The sequence below is a fragment of the Hyla sarda genome, chromosome 6 (assembly GCF_029499605.1).
Source record: "Hyla sarda isolate aHylSar1 chromosome 6, aHylSar1.hap1, whole genome shotgun sequence".
In the NCBI taxonomy this organism is placed as follows: domain Eukaryota; kingdom Metazoa; phylum Chordata; class Amphibia; order Anura; family Hylidae; genus Hyla; species Hyla sarda.
This window is the reverse complement of record NC_079194.1, coordinates 304,312,822-304,333,587: the sequence shown is the minus strand read 5'-3', so window position 1 is coordinate 304,333,587 and position 20,766 is coordinate 304,312,822. Positions and strand designations below refer to the sequence as shown.

The window sequence follows — 20,766 nt, the reverse complement described above, 5'->3', positions numbered from 1 at the left end:
GGACAGAATAATAGGGACACCAGATAATATCAGGGACAGAAAAATACGGACACCAGATAATATCAGGGACAGCATTATAGGGACACCAGATAATATCAGGGACAGAAAAACAGGTACACCAGATAATATCAGGGACAGAATTATAGGGACACCAGATAATATCAGGGACAGAATAATAGGGACACCAGATAATATCAGGGACAGAATAATAGGGACACCAGATAATATCAGGGACAGAAAAATACGGACACCAGATAATATCAGGGACAGAATTATAGGGACACCAGATAATATCAGGGACAGAAAAATAGGGACACCAGATAATATCAGGGACAGAATTATAGGGACACCAGATAATATCAGGGACAGAATTATAGGGACACCAGATAATATCAGGGACAGAATTATAGGGACACCAGATAATATCAGGGGACAAAATTATAGGGACACCAGATAATATCAGGGGACGGAATTATAGGGACACCAGATAATATCAGGGACAGAAAAACAGGTACACCAGATAATATCAGGGACAGAATTATAGGGACACCAGATAATATCAGGGACAGAAAAATACGGACACCAGATAATATCAGGGACAGAATTATAGGGACACCAGATAATATCAGGGACAGAAAAATACGGACACCAGATAATATCAGGGACAGAATTATAGGGACACCAGATAATATCAGGGACAGAAAAATAGGGACACCAGATAATATCAGGGACAGAATTATAGGGACACCAGATAATATCAGGGACAGAATTATAGGGACACCAGATAATATCAGGGACAGAAAAATAGGGACACCAGATAATATCAGGGACAGAATTATAGGGACACCAGATAATATCAGGGACAGAATTATAGGGACACCAGATAATATCAGGGACAGAATTATAGGGACACCAGATAATATCAGGGACAGAATTATAGGGACACCAGATAATATCAGGGGACAAAATTATAGGGACACCAGATAATATCAGGGGACGGAATTATAGGGACACCAGATAATATCAGGGACAGAAAAACAGGTACACCAGATAATATCAGGGACAGAATTATAGGGACACCAGATAATATCAGGGACAGAAAAATACGGACACCAGATAATATCAGGGACAGAATAATAGGGACACCAGATAATATCAGGGGATAGAATTATAGGAACACCAGATAATATCAGGGACAGAATTATAGGGACACCAGATAGAATCAGGGACAGAATTAAAGGGACACCAGATAATATCAGGGACAGAATTATAGGGACACCAGATAATATCAGGGGATAGAATTATAGGAACACCAGATAATATCAGGGACAGAATTATAGGGACACCAGATAGAATCAGGGACAGAATTATAGGGACACCAGATAATATCAGGGGATAGAATTATAAGGACACCAGATAATATCAGGGACAGAATTATAGGGACACCAGATAGAATCAGGGACAGAATTATAGGAACACCAGATAATATCAGGGACAGAATTATAGGGACACCAGATAGAATCAGGGACAGAATTATAGGGACACCAGATAATATCAGGGACAGAATAATAGGGACACCAGATAATATCAGGGGACAGCATTATAGGGACACCAGATAATATCAGGTACAGAATAATAGGGACACCAGAAATCAGGGACAGAATTATAGGGACACCAGATAATATCAGGGACAGAAAAACAGGTACACCAGATAATATCAGGGACAGAATTATAGGGACACCAGATAATATCAGGGACAGAATAATAGGGACACCAGATAATATCAGGGGACAGCATTATAGGGACACCAGATAATATCAGGGACAGAATAATAGGGACACCAGATAATATCAGGGGACAGCATTATAGGGACACCAGATAATATCAGGGACAGAATAATAGGGACACCAGATAATATCAGGGGACAGCATTATAGGGACACCAGATAATATCAGGGACAGAATAATAGGGACACCAGATAATATCAGGGGACAGCATTATAGGGACACCAGATAATATCAGGGACAGAATAATAGGGACACAGATAATATCAGGGGACAGCATTATAGGGACACCAGATAATATCAGGGACAGAAAAATAGGGACACCAGATAATATCAGGGACAGAAAAATAGGGACACCAGATAATATCAGGGACAGAATTATAGGGACACCAGATAATATCAGGGACAGAATTATAGGGACACCAGATAATATCAGGGGATAGAATTATAGGAACACCAGATAATATCAGGGACAGAATTATAGGGACACCAGATAGAATCAGGGACAGAATTATAGGGACAACAGATAATATCAGGGACAGAAAAACAGGTACACCAGATAATATCAGGGACAGAATTATAGGGACACCAGATAATATCAGGGGACAGCATTATAGGGACACCAGATAATATCAGGGGACAGCATTATAGGGACACCAGATAATATCAGGGGACAGCATTATAGGGACACCAGATAATATCAGGGACAGAAAAATAGGGACACAGATAATATCAGGGGACAGCATTATAGGGACACCAGATAATATCAGGGACAGAAAAATAGGGACACCAGATAATATCAGGGACAGAATTAAAGGGACACCAGATAATATCAGGGACAGAATTATAGGGACACCAGATAATATCAGGGGATAGAATTATAGGAACACCAGATAATATCAGGGACAGAATTAAAGGGACACCAGATAATATCAGGGACAGAATTATAGGGACACCAGATAATATCAGGGGATAGAATTATAGGAACACCAGATAATATCAGGGACAGAATTATAGGGACACCAGATAGAATCAGGGACAGAATTATAGGGACACCAGATAATATCAGGGGATAGAATTATAAGGACACCAGATAATATCAGGGACAGAATTATAGGGACACCAGATAGAATCAGGGACAGAATTATAGGGACACCAGATAATTTCAGGGACAGAATTATAGGGACACCAGATAATATCAGGGACAGAATAATAGGGACACCAGATAATATCAGGGGACAGCATTATAGGGACACCAGATAATATCAGGTACAGAATAATAGGGACACCAGAAATCAGGGACAGAATTATAGGGACACCAGATAATATCAGGGACAGAAAAACAGGTACACCAGATAATATCAGGGACAGAATTATAGGGACACCAGATAATATCAGGGACAGAATAATAGGGACACCAGATAATATCAGGGGACAGCATTATAGGGACACCAGATAATATCAGGGACAGAATAATAGGGACACCAGATAATATCAGGGGACAGCATTATAGGGACACCAGATAATATCAGGGACAGAATAATAGGGACACCAGATAATATCAGGGGACAGCATTATAGGGACACCAGATAATATCAGGGACAGAATAATAGGGACACCAGATAATATCAGGGGACAGCATTATAGGGACACCAGATAATATCAGGGACAGAATAATAGGGACACAGATAATATCAGGGGACAGCATTATAGGGACACCAGATAATATCAGGGACAGAAAAATAGGGACACCAGATAATATCAGGGACAGAAAAATAGGGACACCAGATAATATCAGGGACAGAATTATAGGGACACCAGATAATATCAGGGACAGAATTATAGGGACACCAGATAATATCAGGGGATAGAATTATAGGAACACCAGATAATATCAGGGACAGAATTATAGGGACACCAGATAGAATCAGGGACAGAATTAAAGGGACACCAGATAATATCAGGGACAGAATTATAGGGACACCAGATAATATCAGGGGATAGAATTATAGGAACACCAGATAATATCAGGGACAGAATTATAGGGACACCAGATAGAATCAGGGACAGAATTATAGGGACACCAGATAATATCAGGGGATAGAATTATAAGGACACCAGATAATATCAGGGACAGAATTATAGGGACACCAGATAGAATCAGGGACAGAATTATAGGGACACCAGATAATTTCAGGGACAGAATTATAGGGACACCAGATAATATCAGGGACAGAATAATAGGGACACCAGATAATATCAGGGGACAGCATTATAGGGACACCAGATAATATCAGGGACAGAATAATAGGGACACCAGATAATATCAGGGGACAGCATTATAGGGACACCAGATAATATCAGGGACAGAATAATAGGGACACCAGATAATATCAGGGGATAGAATTATAAGGACACCAGATAATATCAGGGGATAGAATTATAAGGACACCAGATAATATCAGGGGATAGAATTATAAGGACACCAGATAATATCAGGGACAGAATTATAGGGACACCAGATAGAATCAGGGACAGAATTATAGGGACACCAGATAGAATCAGGGACAGAATTATAGGGACACCAGATAATTTCAGGGACAGAATTATAGGGACACCAGATAATATCAGGGACAGAATAATAGGGACACCAGATAATATCAGGGGACAGCATTATAGGGACACCAGATAATATCAGGGACAGAATAATAGGGACACCAGATAATATCAGGGGACAGCATTATAGGGACACCAGATAATATCAGGGACAGAATAATAGGGACACCAGATAATATCAGGGGACAGCATTATAGGGACACCAGATAATATCAGGGACAGAATAATAGGGACACCAGATAATATCAGGGGACAGCATTATAGGGACACCAGATAATATCAGGGACAGAATAATAGGGACACCAGATAATATCAGGGGACAGCATTATAGGGACACCAGATAATATCAGGGACAGAATAATAGGGACACCAGATAATATCAGGGGACAGCATTATAGGGACACCAGATAATATCAGGGACAGAATAATAGGGACACCAGATAATATCAGGGACAGAATAATAGGGACACCAGATAATATCAGGGGACAGCATTATAGGGACACCAGATATTATCAGGGACAGAAAAATACGGACACCAGATAATATCAGGGACAGAAAAATAGGGACACCAGATAATATCAGGGACAGAATTATAGGGACACCAGATAATATCAGGGGACAGCATTATAGGGACACCAGATAATATCAGGGACAGAATAATAGGGACACCAGATAATATCAGGGGACAGCATTATAGGGACACCAGATAATATCAGGGACAGAATAATAGGGACACCAGATAATATCAGGGGACAGCATTATAGGGACACCAGATATTATCAGGGACAGAAAAATACGGACACCAGATAATATCAGGGACAGAAAAATAGGGACACCAGATAATATCAGGGACAGAATTATAGGGACACCAGATAATATCAGGGACAATTATAGGGACACCAGATAATATCAGGGGACAAAATTATAGGGACACCAGATAATATCAGGGGACGGAATTATAGGGACACCAGATAATATCAGGGACAGACATAGAGGGACAGCAGATAAAATCAGGGGACAGAATTATAGGGACACCAGATAATATCAGGGACAGAATTATAGGGACAACAGATAATATCAGGGACAGAATTATAGGGACAACAGATAATATCAGGGAAAGAATTATAGGGACACCAGATAATATCAGGGGATAGAATTATAGGGACACCAGATAATATCAGGGGATAGAATTATAGGGACACCAGATAATATCAGGGACAGAATTATAGGGACACCAGATAATATCAGGGACAGAATTATAGGGACACCAGATAATATCAGGAGACGAAATTATAGGGACACCAGATAATATCAGGGACAGAATTATAGGGACACCAGATAATATCAGGGACAGAATTATAGGGACACCAGATAATATCAGGCACAGAATCCAAAGGTAATGGAGGAGGATGACTGAGCCCCCATATAACCATCACCCTCCTGTACTGACCTCCATATAATCATCACCCTCCTGCACTGACCTCCATATAACCATCACCCTCCTGCACTGACCTCCATATAACCATCACCCTCCTGCACTGACCTCCATATAACCATCACCCTCCTGCACTGACCTCCATATAATCCTCACCCACCTGCACTGACCTCCATATAACCATCACCCTCCTGCACTGACCTCCATATAACCATCACCCTCCCGCACTGACCTCCATATAACCATCACCCTCCTGCACTGACCTCCATATAACCATCACCCTCCTGTACTGACCTCCATATAACCATCACCCTCCTGTACTGACCTCCATATAACCATCACCCTCCTGCACTGACCTCCATATAACCATCACCCTCCTGCACTGACCTCCATATAACCATCACCCTCCTGCACTGACCTCCATATAACCATCACCCTCCTGCACTGACCTCCATATAATCCGCACCCTCCTGCACTGACCTCCATATAATCATCACCCTCCTGCACTGACCTCCATATAACCATCACCCTCCTGCACTGACCCCCATATAACCATCACCCTCCTGCACTGACCTCCATATAATCATCACCCTCCTGCACTGACCTCCATATAACCATCACCCTCCTGCACTGACCTCCATATAACCATCACCCTCCTGCACTGACCTCCATATAACAATCACCCTCCTGCACTGACCTCCATATAACCATCACCCTCCCGCACTGACCTCCATATAACCATCACCCTCCCGCACTGACCTCCATATAACCATCACCCTCCCGCACTGACCTCCATATAATCATCACCCTCCTGCACTGACCTCCATATAACCATCACCCTCCTGCACTGACCTCCATATAACCATCACCCTCCTGCACTGACCTCCATATAACCATCACCCTCCTGCACTGACCTCCATATAACCATCACCCTCCTGCACTGACCTCCATATAACCATCACCCTCCTGCACTGACCTCCATATAACCATCACCCTCCTGCACTGACCTCCATATAACCATCACCCTCCTGCACTGACCTCCATATAACCATCACCCTCCTGCACTGACCTCCATATAACCATCACCCTCCTGCACTGACCTCCATATAGTCCGCACCCTCCTGAACTGACCCCCATATAACCATCACCCTCCTGTACTGACCTCCATATAATCATCACCCTCCTGCACTGACCTCCATATAACCATCACCCTCCTGTACTGACCTCCATATAATCATCACCCTCCTGCACTGACCTCCATATAATCATCACCCTCCTGCACTGACCTCCATATAACCATCACCCTCCTGTACTGACCTCCATATAATCATCACCCTCCTGCACTGACCTCCATATAACCATCACCCTCCTGTACTGACCTCCATATAACCATCACCCTCCTGTACTGACCTCCATATAATCATCACCCTCCTGCACTGACCTCCATATAACCATCACCCTCCTGTACTGACCTCCATATAATCATCACCCTCCTGCACTGACCTCCATATAATCCTCACCCACCTGCACTGACCTCCATATAACCATCACCCTCCTGCACTGACCTCCATATAACCATCACCCTCCTGTACTGACCTCCATATAATCATCACCCTCCTGCACTGACCTCCATATAACCATCACCCTCCTGCACTGACCTCCATATAACCATCACCCTCCTGCACTGACCTCCATATAACCATCACCCTCCTGCACTGACCTCCATATAACCATCACCCTCCTGCACTGACCTCCATATAATCCTCACCCACCTGCACTGACCTCCATATAACCATCACCCTCCTGCACTGACCTCCATATAACCATCACCCTCCTGTACTGACCTCCATATAATCATCACCCTCCTGCACTGACCTCCATATAACCATCACCCTCCTGCACTGACCTCCATATAACCATCACCCTCCTGCACTGACCTCCATATAACCATCACCCTCCTGCACTGACCTCCATATAACCATCACCCTCCTGCACTGACCTCCATATAACCATCACCCTCCTGTACTGACCTCCATATAACCATCACCCTCCTGCACTGACCTCCATATAATCCGCACCCTCCTGCACTGACCTCCATATAATCATCACCCTCCTGCACTGACCTCCATATAATCCGCACCCTCCTGCACTGACCTCCATATAATCATCACCCTCCTGTACTGACCCCCATATAATCCGCACCCTCCTGCACTGACCTCCATATAACCATCACCCTCCTGCACTGACCTCCATATAACCATCACCCTCCTGCACTGACCTCCATATAACCATCACCCTCCTGTACTGACCTCCATATAACCATCACCCTCCTGCACTGACCCCCATATAACCATCACCCTCCTGCACTGACCTCCATATAATCATCACCCTCCTGCACTGACCTCCATATAACCATCACCCTCCTGCACTGACCTCCATATAACCATCACCCTCCTGTACTGACCTCCATATAACCATCACCCTCCTGCACTGACCCCCATATAACCATCACCCTCCTGCACTGACCTCCATATAACCATCACCCTCCTGCACTGACCCCCATATAACCATCACCCTCCTGCACTGACCTCCATATAACCATCACCCTCCTGCACTGACCTCCATATAATCCGCACCCTCCTGCACTGACCTCCATATAACCATCACCCTCCTGTACTGACCTCCATATAACCATCACCCTCCTGTACTGACCTCCATATAACCATCACCCTCCTGTACTGACCTCCATATAACCATCACCCCCTGATATCACAAACAATAATTTTCCGTCATGTCTCTGCAGCAGAAGATAATTTCATCCCATTATTGTCGCTGTAATGCTCTGTACTTACTGATCATCAAATAACCTGAGGGGGCGCACAGGAGTTTATTTCTGTAATTATTTGCTCCACCCCCTATATAAAGGGTTAACCGGGAGACGGCAGCCGCTCGCAGGATCGGAGTGGCAGGATGAGGAATAAATATCTGCTTCCTTCCTAAAACAGCGCCACCCTTGTCCTCAGGTCATGTGTGGTATTACATGTCAATGGAATAGAGTACAATACTAATAAACAGGGGGGGGGGGGGGGCGCTGTCCCTAGAAGGCGGATTTGCTTTTCTAATCCTGGATAAGACAAAATGTGCATGTGAGATACTAGAAATTACAGAGAAGCGGCAGAGCGGGGACAGTCCGGTGAACAGCACTATTTATTTATGTTATTGTTACTCTAAAAAGTGTGGCGGTTTTATTTGTACTGTATAGTAGCACTATGTATGTGTACTATATGGCAGCACTATCTATGTGTACTGTAAAGTAGCATTACTACAAAGTAGGGCAGTTGTAAATGTACTGTATAGTAGCACTATGTATGTGTGCTATATGGAAGCACTATTTATGTGTACTGTAAAGTAGCATTACTACAAAGTAGGGCAGTTGTAAATGTACTGTATAGTAGCACTATGTATGTGTGCTATATGGAAGCACTATTTATGTGTACTGTAAAGTAGCATTACTACAAAGTAGGGCAGTTGTATATGTACTGTATAGTAGCACTATGTATGTGTGCTATATGGAAGCACTATTTATGTGTACTGTAAAGTAGCATTACTACAAAGTAGGGCAGTTGTAAATGTACTGTATAGTAGCACTATGTATGTGTACAGAATGGTAGATTTATTTACATCTACTATATAACAGCACTATTTATGTATGTGTACTGTATAGCAGGATTATTACTCTAGAAAGTATGGCAGGTTTACTTGTGCACTGTAAAACAGCATTTGTTTTGTATACAGAATGGTAGTTATATTTAAGTGTACTATATAACAGCACTATTTGTGTACTGTATGGCAGTTTTGTGTACTATTTAACAGTATTAGTTAAAGTTATGTGTACAACATGGCTTTTATTTTATTAGTGTATCATATAGAAGCATTATTAATGTGCATTGAGTAGACATAGTATTGATGTTTTAAGTCTACAGTATAGCAGCATTATTTATGTACAGTATGGCAGGTTTATTTGTGTACTGTTTACTAACATTAGTTGTGTACAGTATGGCAGGTTTATTTGTGTACTGTTTACTAACATTAGTTGTGTACAGTATGGTAGGTTTATTTGTGTACTCTTTACTAACATTAGTTGTGTACAGTATGGCAGGTTTATTTGTGTGCTGTTTACTAACATTAGTTGTGTACAGTATGGCAGGTTTATTTATGTAGTGTTTACTAACATTAGTTGTGTACAGTATGGCAGGTTTATTTGTGTACTGTTTACTAACATTAGCTGTGTACAGTATGGCAGGTTTATTTGTGTACTCTTTACTAACAGTTGTGTACAGTATGGCAGGTTTATTTGTGTACTCTTTACTAACATTAGTTGTGTACAGTATGGCAGGTTTATTTATGTAAAATGGGAGATAAGAGCCTCTCTAATATTTCTTCAGACAACCTGTGATTCGTGCTGCCCAAATAACACCTGTACCCAAGGCGCCAAAAATTATACAAAATATATAGAAAAATTTGGGCTGAGTCATGAATATTAGATACTAATTAATTTATTGATAAGATATTCGTAATATTTGTGTCTTTTGAGCCATAGGGCCCTTGTGGGTCGGCAGAAATACACTGATATATTAAATAGTCTCTACAGAAAATATTCAAAGCAGAAAATATGGCAAATAATTATCTAAAACTAATAAAATACATAAAATGAAAAAAACCTTAAAATGATTTTCTAAGTGTCCACAGAGTCTGAAGAAATAATGTGAATAAATATCTTGAATTGCGGTGTCTGTAGATGTCGTCTAACGGATCCAGCGATTGATACAATAGTAACCGGGCGACAGATGAAACAATTTGTAACCTTATATGAGTTCTTATATTCTAGTTCTCTGCTCCGAGCGCTACTAGACACTTGGCGGTCTCAAAAAATGTGCAGCGGCGGGAATTATTTTTGGTTGCTACTGGTTACAGTATTTGAAATACAATATGGTAAAAGTTGGTACCTTGTTGTATGCTGGGTCGGTCGCCGGTAGGGTCCCGATTTCCCAAGAGCTGCTAGTGACGCTGCGGCCTCACAGGTGCGCTGCGGCCTCTCAGGTGCGCTGCGGCCTCTCAGGTGCGCTGCGGCCTCACAGGTGCGCTGCGGTCTCTCAGGTGCGCTGCGGTCTCTCAGGTGCGCTGCGGTCTCTCAGGTGCGCTGCGGCCTCTCAGGTGCGCTGCGGCCTCTCAGGTGCGCTGCGGCCTCACAGGTGCGCTGCGGTCTCTCAGGTGCGCTGCGGTCTCTCAGGGACGCTGCGGTCTCACAGGTGCGCTGCGGTCTCACAGGTGCGCTGCGGTCTCACAGGAGCGCTGCGGCCTCACAGGTGCGCTGCGGTCTCTCAGGTGCGCTGCGGTCTCTCAGGTGCGCTGCGGCCTCTCAGGTGCGCTGCGGCCTCTCAGGTGCGCTGCGGCCTCTCAGGAGCGCTGCGGCCTCTCAGGAGCGCTGCGGTCTCTCAGGTGCGCTGCGGTCTCACAGGTGTGCTGCAGTCTCACAGGTATGCTTCTCACATGATAAATCATTTTTAGTTGTTACCTCTATTGTGTTGTCCTGATCGTCAGCCGGTCACTATCCCTGGGCAGAGGGTGCGCTGTTAGAGACTTGGCCGTCTCAGTTCATACAGCGGTGGGCTCAATCTGAGGGTACTGCAGCTGTTCTCCTGCAAGCAAGGAAAATGGAAAGCCAGCGATGTTCTCGTGGTGTGGATGCCACGTAATGTCCTGTGAGGATTAGCAGGTGCTGTGGGTCTTTGTGTATCGCTGTATCCTTGTGGGATTTTGGTGGATGACACTTAGGATAAATAGTAGTTTAAGGCTGGACGCGTTTCAGGTCCTCCATAGGACCTTTCTTCAGCAGCTTAACATGTAATGGTTTTTAAAGGTTTATTTATGTGCCATATAGCAGCTTACTCTGTGTACGTTCTATTTGTGTTCTCTATGGAGACTTATCAGTGATGGCTCTTCTCATAGTCTCCTGTATACACCATTATAGGACTGTATTGTGGACGAGGACTGCGGTACTGGGAACTACTGTAACCTCTCAGGTGTGAACTACAAGTGCCAGCCATGCCAGGAGGAGGCGACGGTGAGTACAGAGAGACTACACCAGAAGTTATATTGTTCTGTTAGCTGTCTCCCTGTCAATTCCCATCATGGTGGCAGAATATGTTACACCATATTTAAGTCACATCCGGAGCTGCGCTCACTATTCTGCTGCCACCTACAGCTCATATGACGTCCTATAATACCGTACCTGGTACAAACACTACATCTCGGCAATAGAATTTTAAATGCAGCTCTGGATGTGACTAGAGATGAAGAAATCCAATAATTTTGTGTATTTTTTATCCCTGGGTCTTGCAGTGCATCAGGGACGGGGAGTGCTGCGAGGGGCGGCTGTGTGTCTGGGGTCAGTGCAGGACGTCCTCCAAGGGCCAGAGCGGGACAATCTGTGAGAACCAGCAGGACTGCGGCCCCGGACTGTGCTGCGCAGTGCATACAGGTAACTATACACACCTGTCTGCATGTTAACGGACATAATGTGACCAGCTGACTGCTGATCTTTATACTCTAGTGCATGCCCAGAGGGTACAGCTGAGGGTTACACTAAGCACTGAACTGCTGCTACTGCTTCTGACAAGCTAAGGAAGTGTTTCCCAACCAAGGTGCCTCCAGCTGTTGAAAACTACAACTCTCAGCATGCCCAGACAGCAGAAGGTGCTGTGTGAGCAAAAATGTAAGAAATGAAAGAAACTGCAACAGCAAGAAAAGGGTTACACTAAGCACTGAACTGCTTATACTGCTTCTGACAAGCTAAGGCATGCTGGGAGTTGTAGTTTTTCAACATCTGGAGGCACCCTGGTTGGATAATACTCATAATGAATAGGATAATGAAGCTTTGTCTTCCTGCAGTCCTCCTGTTTCCAGTCTGCACCCCGGCGCCTGGTAGGGGGGAACCGTGCCAAACCCTGAACCCGCTACTGGAGCTCTTCCCTTGGGAGTTGGATTCTGAAGTCCCTGTGAGCCATTGTCCCTGTCCCAGCGGACTTGTCTGCCAGCCTGAGAGGTGACTGCCAGGAAATCAGAGCATTCTAATGTCTGATATACAAAGAAGAGAGCATTCTAATGTCGAATATACAGAGCAGAGCGCATTCTAATGTCTGATAGACATTAGAATGCTCTCTGCTCTGTACATCAGACATTAGAATGCTCTCTGCTCTGTACATCAGACATTAGAACGCTCTCTGCTCTGTACATCATCAGACATTAGAATGCTCTCTGCTCTGTACATCAGACATTAGAACGCTCTCTGCTCTGTACATCATCAGACATTAGAATGCTCTCTGCTCTGTACAGACATTAGAACGCTCTCTGCTCTGTACATCAGACATTAGAACGCTCTCTGCTCTGTACATCAGACATTAGAATGCTCTCTGCTCTGTACATCAGTCATTAGAATGCTCTCTGCTCTGTACATCAGACATTAGAATGCTCTCTGCTCTGTACATCAGACATTAAAACGCTCTCTGCTCTGTACATCAGACATTAGAATGCTCTCTGCTCTGTACATCAGACATTAGAATGCTCTCTGCTCTGTACATCAGACATTAGAATGCTCTCTGCTCTGTACATCAGACATTAGAATGCTCTCTGCTCTGTACAACAGACATTAGAATGCTCTCTGCTCTGTACATCAGACATTAGAATGCTCTGCTCTGTACATCAGACATTAGAATGCTCTCTGCTCTGTACAACAGACATTAGAATGCTCTCTGCTCTGTACAGACATTAGAATGCTCTCTGCTCTGTACATCAGACATTAGAATGCTCTCTGCTCTGTACATCAGACATTAGAACGCTCTCTGCTCTGTACATCAGACATTAGAACGCTCTCTGCTCTGTACATCAGACATTAGAATGCTCTCTGCTCTGTACATCAGACATTAGAATGCTCTCTGCTCTGTACATCAGAATGCTCTCTGCTCTGTACATCAGAATGCTCTCTGCTCTGTATATCAGACATCAGAATGCTCTCTGCTCTGTATAATATACAGAGCAGAGAGCATTCTGGGATCCAATACACAATGTATTCTAATGTTTAGCGCCCTATACACACTGATCTATATAACATCCGGAATGTAGAGTTCTCACCCGGTGCCCAATAACCTGTAGTCATCTGCCCCCTCCTCACCGGCTCTCTGATCTTTGTCTTTATAGTCACGGCCTGGTGTCCGTCTGTGAGGAGCCGTCTCTACTGGACACCAAGAGGGATCCTGCAGGGACCACTGAAGAGGACTGGTCCCTCGTCACCCCAGCACCCCGAGATGACATTGTCTATGAAGACGACCTCATCGCGCCTACAGGGTTCGGATTTGACCTTGGAGCCTCCGAAGACGTCATTGACCGAGAGTCAGAACTTGTTCCTCAGCCGCAGTTCGTAGATTTAATATAAAGAAATAGAAAATAAAGGTGCCCCCCCCCTCCCCTGAATGACAGATAACCCCCACCCCCTTTTTTTTTATTATTAATTTGCATTTTGAAAACCATTATACAGATCTGGAGCTGCAGGATATCCCCCCCCCCCCCCCCCCACCACAATAAGATGGAAATACCTGAGGACTGTCAGATATTGTAGCGCCCCCTGTATCAAAGTGAGGATGGTCACCCCCCAGACTGGTCTAGGGGGACGCACTCACATACAATGGCTGATTCGCTAAAATTAAAAGGGGAGTCCAGTCTTCCGTACATTAAGTTTCATCTGCAGTTGTGTTTCGTCACCTGCTTGCTGTCAGTGAACGGGAACGTTCTTCTTTCTATCCAGAGAACTCTGAAATGATACATGTTAATTGTACTGATACATTGTAGCAAACTCTATGGATATTGTGCAGCTTCTTCCTTTTAGATGTGTGCAGCTCTGGATGTCACTAGTGTATGAGCCAGCGAGCCAGACAGCCAATGCTGGGAGTTAAGTTTTGCAACAGCTGGAGGTGCCTTTGTTTGGCAGCACTGCCTTAGCTTGTCAGAATCAGTAGCAGCAGTTCATTGCTTAGTGTAACCCTTTCCTTGCTGTTGCAGTTTCTTTGATTTCTGCTCACAGATCCCCTTTGGCTTTCTGGGCATGCTGGGAGTTGTAGTTTAGCAACAGATGGAGCCACACTAGTTTGGAAAGACTGGCGCCAAAGTACAAGCCTTCAGTTCTGTAGGTCCACATGATTACCATGATGCCCAATTTATATGGGTTTTGTTTTAATTTTTTTAAATGTATATGTTTTTGTGAGAAAAGGAATATGCTAAAAACTGACCTATTTTATCCCCATGACTCTATTACTTTACTTTTCCATATAAGGTGCTACATGAGGGCTCATTTTTTGCACCGTGATCTGTAGTTTTTTTTATTTTTTAATCGGTACCATTTTTGTTTTGATGACTTTCTGATATATGAAGTGACAAAGTCTACTACTATGCGTTTTTTTTTAATTAACATTTTAATAGATCAAATGTTTCCGCACACCGCAACATCATGTTTTATTTTGTTTATTTTTATTTTTTTAAAGCCTTTATTCACTATTTTTTAGTCCCCATAGGAGACATGATTGGCGCACTGATCAGACGGGACAGAAGCAGGTAGGGATCCTCCACCCTCCCTCTCAGTTTATCAGGACCCCACAATTAAAGCTGCCGTGGTCCTAAGCGATATTAGTGTTTTTTTTTTTTTTTAATTCTCAGTTTTAAACACTGGTGTCTAAATGGTTAATGCCAGACATCGGCCCAATCAGCAATGTCCGACATTAACCATGGATCCTAGCTGCTTAAAGGAGACGTAGCATGCTGGGAGTTGTAGTTTTGCAACAGCTGGAGGCACTCTGGTTGGGAAACACTGTTTCAGACTCTGCTGTCTGACTTTGTCCTAGGCCGGGCGCCCAATAAGGTTCTAGTGTGAAGCTATGGGGCTCCTGTACAAAGCTGTGGGCTGTCAGGGCATGCTGGGAGTTGTAGTTTTGCAACAGCTGGAGGCACCACAGTTGGGAAACACTGCTTTACTGGATGGAAGTGCAATAATAACGTAATTTGGAGTTTGCATGTGTCACATGATGTACGATTTCCCAAAGATTATTTTTTGGCATTAAACTATTTTAATATCCTGATGCAGCTTTATTTAAAACAAACAGAATCTAAATAAAAAGTGCAAATATTTAATTTGGAGAAATGATGAAAAGCTGCAATAATCCAGGAAGTGTCTCTGAGCGCCACCTGGTGGACTCCTAGGGAACAGACAGAGAACATTACTGTAAAATCCTGGGATAGAGAGATATTTACTGCCTTCGGCTGTCCGGGCATGCTGGGAGTTGTAGTTTTTGTAACAGCTGGAGGCACCTTGGTTGGGAAACACTGCTCTATTCACTGACTGGCCCCTTTATATAGCATTGCTAACCTGTTTGCCCCAGTTCTGAAACCAAATATTCAATTGTTTTAGGGGTCTTAGTTCTGTACTTCCTGGTTGAGCAGTTGCTCAGTACTACAATTCCCAGAATGCACTGATTTCCCTTGACTCTTCATCACAGCCCTCCCTTCCCCACCCTGCCTGCACTGCTGTGAGTTCCCTGGTCAGAGCTGCTGCAGAACATCTCATTTCACAGTGAGGTTGCAGCACCTACTGTATACATTCTCTGTCCGCTCCTCTGCCTGCATGCTGTAACCACACTTCATTCTCATTAAAATGTCCCAATAACAATATGTATGTATATGACATGGATACAGTGATGTAGCTGTAGGGGCTGGTCAGACATGACGACATCACTCAGGGGGCGGGGCTAGAGCTTAGACAAGATACAGCCACTGCTTCTGGCATAGCAGAGGATGATGGGAGAAGCCAGGAGTGTGGAAAAGCTGCTGAGACAACACCACACTGACAATGAGAGGACTACACAACTTCCTGTTACTAAAGAGGGAGGGGACCAGGGAGCTGGAGAGACAACACCACACTAACTGTGAGAGGACTAAACAACTTCCTATCAGGAGAGAGGGCTGCTGAGACACCACCACACTGACCATGAGAGGACTACACAACCTCATGTCAGAAAAGAGGGAGGAGCCAGGGAGTTGGAGAGACAACACCACACTAACAGTGAGAAGACTAAATAACTTTATCAGGAGAAAAGGACAAGCTGAGAAACCACCACACTGACAATAAAAGGACTACACAACTTCCTGTCTGAAGCCAATACAATTTAGTGCTAACACTATATTAGTTATGTATCTTGGGCTGATTTATTTATTTACTACAACTTTCTGATACCTAAATATGTCTCAAAAATTAGTGTTTCCCCCAAAAATACAACTCCCCTTAGGACCTGCAGCTGTCAGAGCATGATGGGAATTGCAGTTTTGCAAACGATGAGGAGCCCCAGACTTGGGGGGGTCACTGTATAAAAAAGGTGGCGCAAACTGCGCATACGACACAAAACAATGCCGGAGTTTTTTTTTTTCTGGAACGTTCCACTAATCGGTGACACGTAAGAGTTGTCATAGTCCCCGGGTCCAGACGGGTACTGGAAGAAACACAACTTTTTATTTAATTTTTTTTATTTATTGGCATGTTCATTGTTGTAAACAGCGGTCAGCATGAAAAAAAAAAAAAATTATCAAAAACCTTGTACTGATCTGTTATAAATTAGATGGCAAAATTTTCCAAAGTTATGCGGAGGAATCCTTTACATTTTGTGTGGTTTTTTTTTTATGTGAAACAAAAAAATAAAATAAAAAGAATGGATTTTTCTGGCAATTTACTGAGTTTTGCAGGTGGTGACGACTAAAATTAAACCGTGTCGGAAGAAAAGGTGGAAAAAAAAAAAAAAGTTTACAACTAAAAACAGAAAATGTCATAGAAAACCCTCAGAAGTCTATATACTGCAGAACCGGGTGACGGGGGAAACGAAAACAACTTAAATAGGCAGCAGAAGTGTCCGATGTACACAGTGTCAATATGGAGGATTGGGGGGGGGACCGCTTCTGTTTTGGGACAAGGGGGAGGGGGGGACAAATTTCTATTTACACTCTGAATGAAACACAGTAGAAGAAAATTGCTCTATTGCAAAAGCGAGGCAACCAGCGGTTCTCCGGCTGCTGTAGAACTACAAGTCCCAGCAGGCACACATACATACACAAGGATTATACATCCTCATTCTGACATTTATTGTGCGCTATACGCTCCCCCCTCCCCGAAGTATAGTTTCTAAAATATAGTATTGATGTCATTTTAAAGGGGTGCTCCGATTATGCAAAGCGTATGCTCTATGCTGTGGGAGGGGTTTTAGCGACATCCCGCCTTTGTTCGCCAAACACTGGCCGCAGCGATCGTCACAAAGTCTAAGGCTGTGTTGCCCAACTAGTGTGTCTCCAGCTGTTGCTATACTACAACTCCCAGAATGCCCAGGTGCTGTGTGAGCAGAAATGAAAGAAACTGCAACAGCAAGGAAAGAGTTACACTAAGCACTGAAATGCTGCTTTTGACAAGCTAGGGAAGTATTTTCCAACCAAGAAGCCTCCAGCTGTTGTAAAACTACAACTCCCAGCATGCCCGGACAGCCGTTGGCTGTCCGGGCATGCTGGGAGTTGTAGTTTTACAACAGCTGGAGGCACACTGGTTGGTCCACAGTGCTATAGACTCTGAATTTGTACAGAAACCCCATAGTTTCACCCTAGGACAAAGTCTTTGACAGTCTGGGCATTCTGGGAGATGTAGTTTGTTTGGAATACAGTACCCTACCCTGTGGATAGGGTATACCCTTTGTATAGTCGGAGTACCCCTTTAAAGTTCTCTGCTTGCTGTCAGTGAATAGAAACCGTAAAACGCACAGGCGTAAACCTGCACTACACCCAGTCTTTACAGTGATACATAGTAACAAGGCAGGTGCCGTATGGGCGCAGATTCTCAGCCTTCTGGATGTAAACAATGTTTCCCATCACTGACAGCAAGCAGGGATCTTATATAAAAAAAAAAATATATAATAATTGTATGAAATTTTAACACGAGGTCTGTTAGAAGATTAGGAAAAACACGGCTTACTTTTATCCAAAAAGAGCGTCATAGATTGTGCAAATACTAAATACAAGCCATGCACAGGGGGTGGCGCTGTTTCTGGATGCATGTAGTTTTGTTTTTTCTAATCCTGGACGACCACCATCTCCCTTTAAAGTGCAACCACAACGTTGCTGCGGCGGCAGGATGCCATTAAAATGTTGATGCTGCGACAGGATACCACTGTCACAATGTTGCTGCTGCGGCAGGATACCACTATCACAATGTTGCTGCGGCGGCAGGATACCATCACCACAACGTTGCTGCTGTGGCAGGATACCATCTCAATGCTGCTGCGGAGGCAGGATGCAATCACAACGTTTTTGTGGCAGCAAGATACCACTATTACAATGTTGCTGCGGCGGCAGGAAGCCATCACCACAATGTTGCTGCGGCGGCAGGATGCCATCACCACAATGGTGCTGCGGCGGCAGGATGCCATCACCACAATGCTGCTGCGGCGGCAGGATGCCATCACCACAATGTTGTGGTTGCACTTTAAAGCTAAATATATATATCTATATCCCCAAACTGGACTGGCCCTGTATACTCATAAGGAGACAGCAAATGTTCCTTACCTGTATGACCCTCCTCCTGGGACTTGTAGTTCTACAGCACTTACAGAGCTGCAATACCTATTGCTACCTACCAGCCTCACATTCTATACCTCATCGGTCACAAACGTAGCGCCCTGTCACCCTCTCACCCCACGGGCGGGCGAGAGACCAGCCCCTTTTTCTTTTATACAGCAGTATCGGGGGGGCGGCTCTCGCTCACATACAGACTCGCACGCTATACAACTCTCCGCCATTCAATGAGGTAATGTGTGTATCAGCAAAATAAAAGTGTCCAGGCTTCATTCTTTTTCCTCTCCCGAAAACCCCCACCCCCCCTATATAAGAGCCTGACGCCATCCAGGGCTGTAGCCTCGCGCGCGCGCCGCCTTACCTGAGCTAGGTGATGCCCCTTCCTCCGCTGCACCCGGCTTTGCTTTAACTTAATACATCTTTAAATATATCTCGATTCTTATTTGCACATCCCTTTACAGTTTAATCGACCAATAGTGCAGAACATGATTAGAAGTCACAAACAAAAAAAAGGAACCCCGAAGGTTACTAGGCTGCTGATTGGCTTAGACAGCGGACCAATCAGTGCTGGTGTCATAGCTTCACACTCATTATTATTATTATTATCTCTCCCCACCACTGAGAGGCGCCATTAGTGCGGCAGTGAAACCTGTCTAGAGCACAAGAAACGTGGCTCGCCAATATGGCCGGGTGCGTGGTTGGGGGCGTCAGTCTTGGGCGGCGTCTTTATTGGACGCTCCATCCAGATAGATTTTCAGCGCCTTCTCTTTGCGAGGGGAGTAAGTCACGCGGTGTCCAGTTTTTTGCAGCCGGCTGCTTTCCTTCTTCATCAGCTCGCTCCTCTGCTCGTCCGATAACTCCACCAGCTCCTCCGTTTTATCCCTGCGGAAAATGTAGACTCTAAGATTCTACCACAATCCATCAACCAGGGTGCCTCCAGCTGTTGCAAAACTGCAAATCCCAGCATGCCCTGACAGCAGAAAGCTATCCAGGCATGCTGGGAATTGTAGTTTTCCAACAGCTGGATGGACCCTGATTAAGAAACACTGCTCTAGGAGTCTATAACATCAGCAAACTCCTCTCCTGTAATACTCTGCACTGCTGTGGTCTCTGCTCCTCACTATATATATATATATATATATATATAATCATATAACACTCCTCTCCTGTAATACTCTGCACTGCTGTGGTCTCTGCTCCTCACTATATATATAATCATAGAACAC

At 44.2% G+C, this 20,766-nt stretch overlaps 2 protein-coding genes across 5 annotated transcripts in view; one reads left to right on the top strand and one right to left on the bottom strand.

The window, feature by feature from the left end:
* DKK3 (dickkopf WNT signaling pathway inhibitor 3) overlaps window positions 1-17,657 on the top strand; it is an 87,343-nt gene extending 69,686 nt beyond the window's left edge. For all 3 annotated transcript variants that reach the window (XM_056527995.1, XM_056527997.1, XM_056527996.1), the window contains exons 5-8: window positions 11,868-11,960; window positions 12,239-12,377; window positions 12,788-12,941; window positions 14,093-17,657. In XM_056527995.1, coding sequence (XP_056383970.1) covers window positions 11,868-11,960; window positions 12,239-12,377; window positions 12,788-12,941; window positions 14,093-14,327 — 621 coding nt within the window. In that variant the 3' untranslated portion in view covers window positions 14,328-17,657. The remainder of the gene's footprint in view (window positions 1-11,867; window positions 11,961-12,238; window positions 12,378-12,787; window positions 12,942-14,092) is intronic.
* Window positions 17,658-17,801: 144 nt separating this feature from the next.
* Window positions 17,802-20,766, bottom strand: part of USP47 (ubiquitin specific peptidase 47) — a 99,008-nt gene continuing 96,043 nt past the window's right edge. For both annotated transcript variants that reach the window (XM_056527981.1, XM_056527980.1), the window contains exon 28: window positions 17,802-20,422. In XM_056527981.1, the coding sequence (XP_056383956.1) occupies window positions 20,248-20,422 (175 nt within the window). In that variant the 3' untranslated portion in view covers window positions 17,802-20,247. The remainder of the gene's footprint in view (window positions 20,423-20,766) is intronic.